Source organism: Protopterus annectens, chromosome 1.part1 (assembly GCF_019279795.1).
Source record: "Protopterus annectens isolate FY-2018-M chromosome 1.part1, PAN1.0, whole genome shotgun sequence".
NCBI classification, from domain to species: domain Eukaryota; kingdom Metazoa; phylum Chordata; order Ceratodontiformes; family Protopteridae; genus Protopterus; species Protopterus annectens.
The window spans coordinates 77857608-77870384 of record NC_056726.1 but is presented as its reverse complement, the minus strand read 5'-3'; the positions used below and the strand labels follow the sequence as shown (position 1 = coordinate 77870384).

Here is a 12777-nt window from a genome sequence, read left to right as displayed (position 1 = left end):
AAGAAATGGAAACAAGAAAACTCCAATCATACCAAGCAAAATTATAAACAAATTAGGAATCTAGCCAAAACACAAACCAAACTAGACAAACAAAATTACTTCCTAGGTCTCCAAGACAAATACTTAAAAACTCCCCAAAAATGTTGGCATAGTATCAACTCCCTACTAAAACCTGGAACAATTGCTATCCCCAACCCCACCTCCCACTATATTAACAGCAAAGATATAGCTTCCCAAATTAACTGTCATTTCATAACCTCAATCCAAACTCTGTCTGACCAACTAACAAACACTAATACTTCACCAACCTCATCTACTGGGAACTCTACTAGCAACTCTTCCAACATACCATCCTTCTCTCTCTCACCTGTCCCTACATCTAAAATTAGAAACCTCCTCCTCAAAGTAAAACCTACCAGACTAGCAGCAGATGGTATTCCTGCTAACTTCCTAAAAAGAGCAGCTGACTCACTATCATATCCAATATCAATCCTAATATACAGGTCCATTCAGGAAGCTTATGTGCCACAACTATGGAAAATATCCTACATTATACCTCTTCACAAAGGTGATAAATCTTATGACTTTTCCAACTATCGGCCTATAGCCATTCTTACCCCCTTATCTAAGTTCCTAGAGGAAATGCATACATTCACAAGTTATGCAATTCTTGAATACTAACAATCTTCTCTCCTCCACCCAACATGGTTTCCGCCCTCATCATAGTACAACTTGTGCTCTTCTCTCCTTCACTAATCTGGTTAATCATCATAGAAACAACAACAACTATGTATCTGCTACCTTTTTAGATCTCTATAAAGCATTTGACATGGTCTCACACCCTAAACTATTGAATGCTCTTCATTCTCTATCCTTTACCTCCTTTGATATCTCCTGGTTCAAAAGCTACTTATCAAATAGACAACAATCTGTACAGTGGCAAAATGACCTATCCCCTCCTCTCCCTAACTCTATAGGAGTACCACAAGGCTCAATATTAGGCCCACTACTTTTCTTTATCTTTACAAATAATCTTTACACCTCATGTAAGCAAGCCTCACTTATTCAATACACAGATGACTCCACTCTCATCTGTGCAGCCCAGTCTGTCAACACCCTGCAACAACTTGCCCAAGAATTTTTCTCTGCTATTCAAACTTGGATCACTGACATCCAACTTATTCTTAACCACAATAAAACCAAACTTCTCTTGTTCACCCCTAATAAAACAAAATCAACCCCCTCTACTTTCACTATCTCATCTAGGAATAGCACTATCATCTCTCCTTCCACCCACACAAAACTCCTAGGAGTTGAAATTGACAACAACCTATCACTTGATCTACACATAGCACAAACCATTCAGAAAGTTCACAAAAAATGTGAACCCTGTATAGGCACAAAAACTATCTCACTGCAAAATCAAGAATTACCCTAGCTCAAACTCACTTCCTAGCAACACTTACTTATGCTGCACCAATCCTAACTCATACTAGAATATCAGATCTGGATAAGTTAGAGTCATGCTACAACAAGATTGCCAAATTTGCCAACAATTCCCCATTTAGAACTCACTACTGCCATGTACTAAAAGAAATTCAATGGCTTTTCCTAACTTACTAACATACAAACAACTCACCTGTGCCTTTATCATCAGAAACTACCCAGATAAAACTCCTGCCCTTAAACAGCTAATAACCTCCCACTCTTCCAGTCGCCCTCTCCGCTCATCTAATAAACCTCTCCTCAGTGTTACTACTGCTAACAACACTGCAGGTAAAGCCCTATATTCCCACATCATAGCCAAGAAATGGAATAATCTCCCCACTAATATTACCTCTACTACAACAAACACAAACTTCAAAATATTACTCAAATCTCATCTTAGGATAACATGGATCTGCCCATGTATCACTTGATAATCTTTATACCTTCTCTTCTCTTTAAAACAACTTGAGTCTAGAATTCACACTATCCTACTTACATAGGAATGCATGTTCTTAGACTAACTCTCTTTTGTCTTTGTACTTCCTTAAGTGTATGCTTACTAGAAATGTAAACTGTTTATACTACCTTTGTAAATATTTAATCTAACTGTATTTCAGTCCTGCACTGCCTGTTAATCTTTTCTTTTTGCACTAACTTCTTACTATATATTAATTGTGGAGCTTTTCTCCCTGGGCATCCACTGAAAATGGGCCTGGTCCAGCTGGATTTTCCCAGTAAACAAATCAAAAATAAATAAATAAAATAAAATTGTATCTACATCTGACAGGAACAAGCTCAAATATGTTAATGTATTTTGTTTTGTTAACTTTCTTTCCAGTCTGTCATCAGAGTGATACACAGAAGTTCTCTGTCTTTGGGGATAGGACTGAAAAGGAATACTTTGTAGATGTTTGACAGCACCAACTTAAAATATGTGATTTTAGCCATTGGTTCATTCTATTTCATCCAAGTCTAACTCTAGAGGGATACTTGGAAGGTAGATGATACCTGGTTTAATCACCCATGCACCCTTGGTACAATCTTCAATTATTTTAAAAGCTGTTTTAGCCAGGGAGGAGTCTGCTTTTTATTCTTCTTGACCAAAACAACCAGGCAAGCATTTAATTTGCTCAATGTTCTGCCACTTCGTATTACACAGTCATGACTCCTTTATCACTCAGACATTTTATCCCTATCTTCCTTACGCTTCTGAGTTTATCTCCCACTAACAGCAAAATGATAAGCATTGCTTTTATGTGTCATGTTATATTAATTTAACTGTACTCGGGATATTTAAATATATTTCCAGCCAGTGATGATAAAATCTGTAATTAGTCCTGATGCTAAATGCTCTGTTTGAAGCTGTTGTTAACTTTTATGCTAGCCATGTGTGTGTGTGTGTGTGTGTGTGTGTGTTTGTGCATTTCTATGCCTGTGTGAGGTGTGTGTATTCATAAGTTAACTTGCATGAATGGTATACTACAAAACTCTTTGAAATGGAAGGATCCAAAAGCCAATACCAATGCAAGTGATATGACAATTACATGGCCATGATTTAATAAAAAAAGATGTCCCCGATTTTCATAGGTTCATAAGTGATTACTAGATTTTCATAGGTTCATACGTGATTACTAGGCTAATGACCCTAAAAGGCCTTGTTAAGCCTAGCTATGCTTCCCAACCTGTATTTGACAGGTTATGACACCATTCATTTTATAGGGGGTATAACTTGTGTATTAGTGGTTGACCATTTACAGGCTTCCTCTTTCTAACAGAAACATAGGTGGCAGAGCAGGAATAAATTTCTGATAACCATCCCGTGACCCAAGTTGCTTCATATGGATAGGAAGCCTGTTTCAGAGAATGGGTGGCCAGCTTTGTCCCTGATTGCTTTGTCTAGAAGTTGAGAGGCTTGGTAAAGAGGAACTGAATAACATTTTAAATTCTTATAAAACCTTGTATATATATATAGGTGCAGTCTTTCAAATAAATTATTTGTTATAACATTTGTTTGATGCTATTATGTATAATTTATGCATTATGCAAAATTTATTCTCAGACACAACAGATTATAGGAATATTTTCAAAATCTTATGCAAGGCAGTTTGTCTCCACAAAGGAGGTGGTAAATTGTCCTAGTGACATCCAGGTAACCTCAGATGTAAAAATCAAATTAGATTATATTGTAAAAGGACTATGTAAACTGGATCCAAACAAAGCACAGGGAAGAGGTGGAATTAGTAATAATGACCTGAGAACATTCCAGCAAGAACTTACAGTACTATTACATCTTTTTATACTAGATCACATAAACCTGGGGAGATTCCACAAGATTGAGACATGCAGTTATTAAACTTGTTTTTAAGGGAAAGGGGAGTAGAACAAACACAGCCATACAGATTCTTAAGCTTACTTTCAAACTGTGGAAAAATAATGGAGAAGGTAATATTGGCTAAGTTATTGTCAGAACTGGAAAGGAAGGGATTTGAAACCATGTATCAGCATGCATATGTTGAAAACAGATCTATTACCACCTACAACATGATGCTCTATAACAATGCTATAACCGCTATGAATGAAAAATTATGCCATGATGTAATTTATATGTTTTTAACTTCAGCATTTGACAGGGTCATACACAAAACACTGATCAATAAATTAAAACAACTAGGTATTTATGCACTGTTGATAAGATGGATAACTGTGTGGCTTACAAATAGGACTTGGCAAGTATCATACAACAAATGGACTGGTAAAATTCTTGGTTACAGTCAGGGTGTCCCACAGGGCTCTGTTCTAGGCCCTTGCTTGTTTAGATTGTATCTTTCAGACCTAACTTTTTCATCTGAGGTGTCCTATAGTCTATATGCAGATGACCTGAATTTGAGTAGACTGATTGCATGTGTTACAGACAGGGCATGTCTGCAAAATAACGACTAAAATAACCATTTGGGCACAGGAGAATAATATGCTGATAAATACATCAACAACTAAGCATTTGAGATTCATGAGACAGAAATTGAAAGGTGATTGAAACTGTAGATTCATTCAAGGACCTAAGTATAAGGGTAGATCCAGCTATGAGTTTTTCTAATCATAGCAACCAGTTGCATAATGATAGGTATAGAATTATAGGTTGTATACAAAGATTTCTAAGGTCTATGAAATCAGAAATGAAGAAGTCATTGTTTGTTAGTTACAACAAACCCAAACTTGAGTAAGGAATAACAAAATGGAAACCTTATAAGAAAACAAGCATGTGTAAACTAGAAAGAGTACAGAGTATATATACCAAGGGCACCCATGGTTGTGAAAATTTAAGTTATTATGAAAGGCTAAAATATTTGAACTTGTACAGCGTCTCATATAAATATCTAAGAGGAGACTTTATTCAGCTATATAGAGCTTTAGAGACAACTACCTCTGGGAATGTTTGGGGTTGTCAAAAAGTACTCTGGAATCATCAGATAACCTGTGTAGCACATTGAGGGTGATGCAAAGAGCTATTATGGCTAGCATCAAAGATTGAAACAATACTAATTTCATGAACTTTAATCATACTTTGACTTAGGAATGGGGTCCATTCCTGTCATAGTATTACAAACCCAAAAGACTTGAAGAAATTAAAAAAGATTATCTAGGAATAAAAAATGTACTAATTGGTTCTCTGGGAGAGCAGTTGATGCATGTAATAGACTACCAAATTGCATTAAAGAATGTACTAGTTTAGATATTTTTAAGAACAGCCTGGACACTTATTATGGAAGAAATTGTTTTGGTATATTGTTAGGCTAGAAGGGAATTAATGGCCATGCTTGAAATATTTGTATGTATGTATATATTACACAAAATAATATAATGAATAGAACTAAGGAGTGCAGTCACATTATTTCCTGCTATATATACTGCAACACTATAGATGATAGATATAGAGAAAGTGCTCGGATATAGTTACTTTTTGGGGGTTTTAAGATAAACTACAGGCATTTTAATTCTTAACTGCATGTATGTCACTGGTGTAGAATTATTTTATGGTAAGCTATATTTCTAGCACAGTGGACTGGAACAACATGTTTATATCGAATAATACTTGTAAATAAGCAGGTCCTGTTTTATAGGAAAACACTTTACTATAACCTTTAAGTGTTTGCTAGCAATACTCAGTACAGTGACAAAACCTTCTAAGGAATATTGCAATCATATTCCTAGAAAGTCAGAACAAGAACACATAACAGTCTGTTTCCTTGCACATTTAATGTTTCAGAAGAAGTTTCATTATCACAATGCTTTGTTTACTAGTTCTATTCAGAACATAATAACAGCAGATGCATTTCTTTCAACTCAAGAAAGCATACAGTTGCGTCATAACATTTGCTTCTGCAGAACTTATCTCAAAACATGCAAACGAGTTACTGATCAGCTTCTCCTTTGTGTCACATTGGCATGTCTCTGAATCTGTATTTGTGTTTGCTGGACTATTAGAGTACAAAGGCAAAGCTCTATTAGCTCTGTGGAGCTAACTTTCTGAGTACTATCTAAAGTCTTTAATGTTATTTTACTGGCAATAGCAGAATGACATGCAACTAAGTTAATTGATTTTCTAAATCAGCTACATTAGTCTGGAGTTTCAGCAAAGTGCACTGTGTTGCAGTGAACCATAGTAGGCTTTTTTTTTTTTTTTTTTTTTTTACTTCTTTTAGCTGATTTTATTCATCTTATATTTTATTCATCTTATAAAAGGTAAGCTGCACTGGGCACAACTGATTCTTTTTGTGGATGACTCCATTATTAACAGTGTGAGATTAAATGGCATTCTCTGAGTCCCATACTTTGTAAGTGAAGATTGTAAAACAAATTAAGATCAATGGGATATCCATAATGGCTTAATTTTCAGTACTAAAATGCTAGATGGCCAAAGTATAGTAAAACAAAAGTCACAGTTAAAGCAATTGGAAGTAATTTTTAAATTATTGAACTGCTAATATGGGAAATCAGCATTCATGATATAGTTAATTAGTTGAATGTATAACCAAATAAATGATGTGCAAGTAATTAGAAGCTCAGAAATAATTATACACCATATTTTTATTATTTTTTCACAGGTAAACATATATTATTTTGCTATCAATAATACAAATTCTTGCACTTCATGCCAGCAGTTCGGTACTAACCTCACAGTTCAATGTTGTAAAGGTACTTGACACTTACCTGTCCTACAACATCAAAAAAGTTAATAAAATGCTTCATTTTCTGTGTCTAGACGGGTAAGCTGTCAAAGTTAAAAGACATGTCTAATACAAATATGACAAATATTGAAGGTTTTCTCAAGTATAAGTCACTGAGATAATTAGTATCAAAATCAAGACAGTTTTGTTAATCAGATGTGTTGCCCTATAGAAAATATATCAGTTTGTGCACCCTTAAATGAACAAATTGATTTCTTACCGGTGGACTACTGAAAACATAAAATGAGGAGCCCTTCAATGCCAGGAATTTGAATTTGTACAAGTAGGATGAATCGACACCTTGTAGCCTTTCACTTGCCCATCCCATATGTATTATCTAAAAAGACAAAGAAGGAATATTTAAAATACTCTAAATTAATCTTCTATATCATCAATTACACTGAAACAAGCATGTCTTGTTTTAAGTATGTATGTATGCATGCATGTATATATACATATATGTATGTGCATGTGCTTGTATGTGCATGCGTGTGTGTGTGTGTGTGTGTGTGTGTGTGTGTATGTGTATTCAGAAACAGTTAGAAAAGCATACTGCTAACTATGAGATAAATCATCTGCAGTAAATGTTGAGAACCACAGTGTTGCATGTATTCCTAGTACAGTTAAAGGACATAAAGTAACTATACCAATATGTTGTAAAACACAACTAGAAATAAGTATAAAATAAAGTTAGTAAAATGACAGCAATATCATTTGTGTTCTGTAGAAAAAAATAAATTATATAAAGTATATCAACATGTTAAGTAAGACAGTTATAAATAAGTGAATAGGAGAATCAGTAAAATAAGCAAATATAAATGTCATATAACTCAATGCTCCAAAACAACAATAGCTTATTTGGGAGTATGAAAAACTGATATCTACTTTTGATAAGATGCAGAAAGAAATGGACACAAAAGCAACAAAATCAGGAACACCAGATAATAATGATTCCTACTCATGTTCCCAAAAGTACCAACAAAGTTATGTATGCACTGAACTCCAAAAGCTACACAACCAAAATGGCAAAAAAAACTTAGGTTGGATTCACAGTCACTGCATTAATGCAGCAAAGTTGGAATCACAATCACTGCATTAATGCACCATATAACTACCACCACTAAGGCAGATAAGATTGTAGAATGAATAGACACTGTACTAGATGAGGTAAAGAAAAACACTTCATAGATAAAAAAAAGGCAAAGCTGTGATCTCGTACCATGTTGTGTGAAACTCATGAGAACCCAAAGGAGAAATATATCAGGTAGCATGAGCTTTTGGCCATATTGGCAAGCAGGCAGTGCATGTACTAAAGAAAAGCCAGTACAGAAGGTGGTAAAGCGCATGAAACAAGTTGCCAGCAAACTGGGCATTATAAAGGTTAATTAAAGGAGATGGAAAAGTAGAGTATAGGAAGCATAAAATGGATGTATCAAGAAGTGATGATCATGTGTAACCTTGTACCTCTGCATTCAGAGCAATAGTCAAGCTTATGGGCCTGTCATTTCCTGGGTCTGTTGATGGTCCTCCTGTATGCAGAGAGATAACTGTTGCTGTCCTCCACTTCACAGGGACAAAGCCACTCTGGAGGCTGTTGTTAAAAAGAAAGCCAAGTGGGTCGAATAGGCCCTGTTCCCAGTTATTTGAGAGACATCCTGATATTGTCAGGACCCATCAAAGCCATGTTTTTACCTTTAGAGAGTGCAGTGGCTACCTGTTATTTGGTGATAACTGGTAGAGGAATGGTGGAGGGTATTTCTTGGGGGATAAGTTTTTCTTTCTTTTGCTATATAACCTATTTATACCACGAGTCCACTAGGGTGGCTTGTTTTTGCAGATAGTCCTAGGCTTATTTCAGTCTGGTACTACCATTTCTATGCAGTTGTTTATATGCAAGGCTTTTGTGTACACCTCTCCAGAGGCTTCTGTGTTTTCTGGGTTTGTGGGAGCTTGGAAGATAGTTATGCCATCACTCAATAGGAGATACTGTGCCTTAGAAAAGTTCTTAATGGTTTTGGTATTATTTATTTCAAGGGAGAGTGCTTTGTGATCTGATCTAACCAGTGAGGACATCACACTTGGGGGAAGCAACACTCTTCCATATCTGTAAGTACCAGTTTAGGATATTTATACCCCTAGAGGGATGCAGACTAGCTGCTCCAGAGCATTTGCATTGACAATGTCTTGAAATCTTTGAGTCTGCATGTTAGTGGTCATGTATGCTTCCCAATTAATGGAGGGATACTTGAAATCATCCATGAGTATGACATTGGGCTGAATGGTAAGCGATTCTAGTAAATTCAGGAATGAGGTATGTTTTTCCTGGTTCCTGGTGGGGGACATGTAGTACAAGCAAGGATATGGTAAAAGATGTTTCTTATGGTTAGTTGGACATGGAGTAGTCTAAGAGTGGCACACTGTTTGACCAGTCTTGAGGTGTAGTTACCTTTTATGTAACTGCATACATCTACACCTTTTGTCCTTTTATTTGCAGTGCGTGATTATAACATGTGAAAGGCATTATAGCCTTGCACTACCAAGGTGCTTTCCATGGCTTTGAACCATGTCTCAGTAACTGCATAGACATAAGTAATTTCCAGGGTGAGTAGTTCTTCCAGGGAGTGTAGTTTCTTGTTGAGACTCCCAGTATAGAACAGTACTACCTTTAGCTTATTCTAAGTTGCTTTTGCTATGTTGGAAGGTTTGTCTGTTTGGCAATGCCTAGAAAAGGCACTATAGGGGTCAGTAATATTTTGGACAATATCCGAAAGCCTAATGGCAATAGGTGAAGACCATCCTTGACAAAGCAGCCTGGTCTGTCAATCATGTTTTCCCACCTAACAAATATTGGACCACTTTGGAATGACACAAGTAGCCAAGCCAATTATTAAAGTTGATTATTTTCTTTTGGTATTGTGGCATCACCCTTGGAGATGGTAGAATGCTGTTCAGTGCTAGGCTCATACATACATGTGACACATATTCTGAGAGCTCAATAATGTCTCTCTTCATATAATCCAGGGTGGTACATCTCAGGTAATTTATGCCCACATGTTGGTACTTGGGGTTTAGTGACCTGAGTGCTTGCATGATCTGGTGAATCGTGGTCCCTGACAGGCGACTAACTGTAATCTTCTCCTTATCCAGCCTAGTGGGAGGGACATCATTGTGTCTCACAATGGAGTCTCCTATGACCACAAAATTGGGTTGTGTGGTGTTAAGCTTTATGGAATTGGTACTTGAGATACTATAATATGTAGTTTTATGTGTTATAGTGGGAATTGTCTTGTTTGTGTACACACAGAGTTTCTGAGGACTGCATCTGTGAGGCCTTAAGGTTTGTGTAAGTTAAATGCATGGGTGCCAGAACCATAGAGCGAGGGGAAAAGGGTACTCCCCCACTTCTGCATCCTACTTATAAATACAAACTCTGAGATCAGACTACAGTGAAGTAAAGGGTACGTTTCCCTATCTCTGCTATTGTGCAATCTCCATTCAGCTGCATGAATAATGAGCATAAATGTGCAGTGTAACTAATAACATACAGTGTCAAGAAAACAAAAACAATTGTATTGTCAGTCTAAGTGAAGCAAGCTTCAATATACAAACTCTGAGATCACAATATGGAGCCTTTTGTAGATAATTATGCTCCTCAAGTAAACAAAGAACCTATTCCAATGTAGCCAGACAGGACATGTCGTATACAGTAGCATGGATAATTAGTACAAGTTAATATCTGCAGTGTGGCTGCATTGGAATGGGGTCTTTGTTTACTTGAGGAGCATAATTATCTAAAAAAGGCTCCGTTCAGCAAGCACTGTTATAAACATTATACTTTTTTACATGGCAGCCATAGAAAAAAAAAAAAACAAGCACAAATCTTTATGACCCAAAAAGTGGAAGATTAATTAACAGTAATCACATATCTATTTCATTGTTGTTGGGGTTCATCATCATGGGCCACAGTTTTACAGTTTCTTCAGTCAAAACGGCAATTTATTTTCTTTTAACCCCCTGCCTGACATAATAGTTCAGTGTGGTCAGGGTTCAATGGTAGGTCACACAGGTGTACAAATTGGCAGTGAAAGCCATTGTGCTCTTTGTGTGACCTTACCAACTCCCGCGCTTTTCTAAAGTGATATATAATCATCTGCTGGCCAGACCGACATGAGCAGTCCTCCTTCTTCTCCTCAATCGAGAGTGATTATTGAAGTTTGTTGTTTAAAGTTACAAGAAGAATTCAAGTTCGTTGCTGTCAGTGCCTTGGTGGTGGTGGTGGTATGTTAAATATACGACTGTCTTCTTGCAGGCAGTTGCAGCCTCTGCAGCCAGTATTTATCTATTTTATCTATTTTTTTCTTTGGTAATTGGCGGGAAAGACACTGGGTGAGAGTTTTGGGTTTAAGGCAGTGAAGAGGTCGTTGGGAAAACTTTTTCATTTCAGTGCTTGTGCATACATAGAAAGAGTACTGAATGGGTTGTTGGGGAAAATGTTGAACTTTTGTGCTTGTGCATACATGGAGCAAAGTACATAAGGGATCCTGGGGGGAAATGATTCATTTTGATGTAATTTTGCTTTTACTAATACAAACAGACTACTGAAAAAGTCATTGGGGGAAATGATTTATTTTTGTGCTTGTGGATACATGGAAAAGTAATTAAGGGAACCTTGGGGGAAATGATTCATTTTGATGTAATTCTGTGCTTACTATGCATACAAACACACTACTGAAGAAGTCATTGGGGAAAATGTTTTATTTTTGTACTTGTGCATACATGGAAATGTAATTAAGGGAACCTTAGGAGAAATGATTCATTTTGATGTCATTCCGTGGTGCTTGTACATACATATACAGACTACTGAGACGGTTGTTAGGGGAAATGTTTCATTTTTGGTGCTTGCACATACATGGACAAACCCGACTGAAGGGGTCATTGGAAAAAAATGTTTCATTTTAGTACTTGTGCATACATATACAAAATAATGAAGGGGTTGTTTGGTTAAATGTTTAATGTTTGTGCTTGTGCATATGTAGACATGATTCATGTTGATGTCATTTGCTCCTTACATGCATACATGAACAGGCTATTGAACAGGTCATTCAGGAAAATGTTTCATTTTGGTGTTTTTGCATACATGGACAAATTGCTTAAGGGAACCTTGGGGAAATTATTAATTTTGATGTCATTTGCTTTTTGTGCATACATGAACAGACTACTGAGGGTGGGGTCATTAGGGGAACTGTTTCATTTTGGTGGTTATGCATACATGGGAAACTACTGAAGCAGTCTTTGGGGGGATTTAACCCCACAGCATATTATAGTTTTCATTTATTAGTTATTTCTTGAGTATTTTTGGTACTACATGGGTTTATAGATTTATGCTGGATCCTTTACTATTTGGAATCTATTTCTCAGAAGTCTAGGCAAAATGAAATTTGCCTGTAGGAACATGGGTATAACATGGCTAGCCTGGTAAAGGTCCTATGGCCATTAGCATAGTAACCACCTATAAATCTGTGAACCCGTGATCCTATAACTTTGTTTGAATATTAATTGCAGCTTGCTGATTCTTGGTTTGGGGCCTTTTTGTAAGAATGGAGTGTGAGAAGGGAGTAGTGTATTATAATATGTTAGTAGTTATGCAAAGTTTTTTCTGTGTTGTGCACTTTTGTCTGTATTTTGTTGAACATTTCAGGGTTAGTGAACTTATTTTGAAGGAATGCAATCATCCAAGTTGGAAACTTCTGGTAGAAGCATTATTGTGTTTTTACCTAAATGGCCCGAGGGATTAACTGTGTAATAGTCTTTTATCCTGCTGTGATAATACTCCCATTTTTGCATTGGGCAAAGACAGTTCTCCATGCCTTGGGTGTGTGTGTGTGTGTGTGTGTGTGTGTGTGTGTGTGTGTGTGTGTGTGTGTGTGTGTGTGTGTGTGTATGGTTTCACTTCACAATCTCGAAATACTGAAATCTCGAATTTCAGTATCTCGAGACGAAAGTGTCGAAAGTGCAGTTGCCCGACATTGCATATGACCAAACTTGGAAATGTTGAATCCATGGT

General features: G+C 36.6%; 1 protein-coding gene across 1 annotated transcript in view; it reads right to left on the bottom strand.

Annotated features, from left to right (window-relative positions):
* The window catches only part of SNTG2 (syntrophin gamma 2), a 4306282-nt gene that overhangs the window by 1797087 nt on the left and 2496418 nt on the right, over nt 1–12777 (bottom strand). Inside the window, exon 10 of the mRNA XM_044086780.1 lies at nt 6934–7050. Within this exon, the coding sequence (XP_043942715.1) occupies nt 6934–7050 (117 nt within the window). The remainder of the gene's footprint in view (nt 1–6933; nt 7051–12777) is intronic.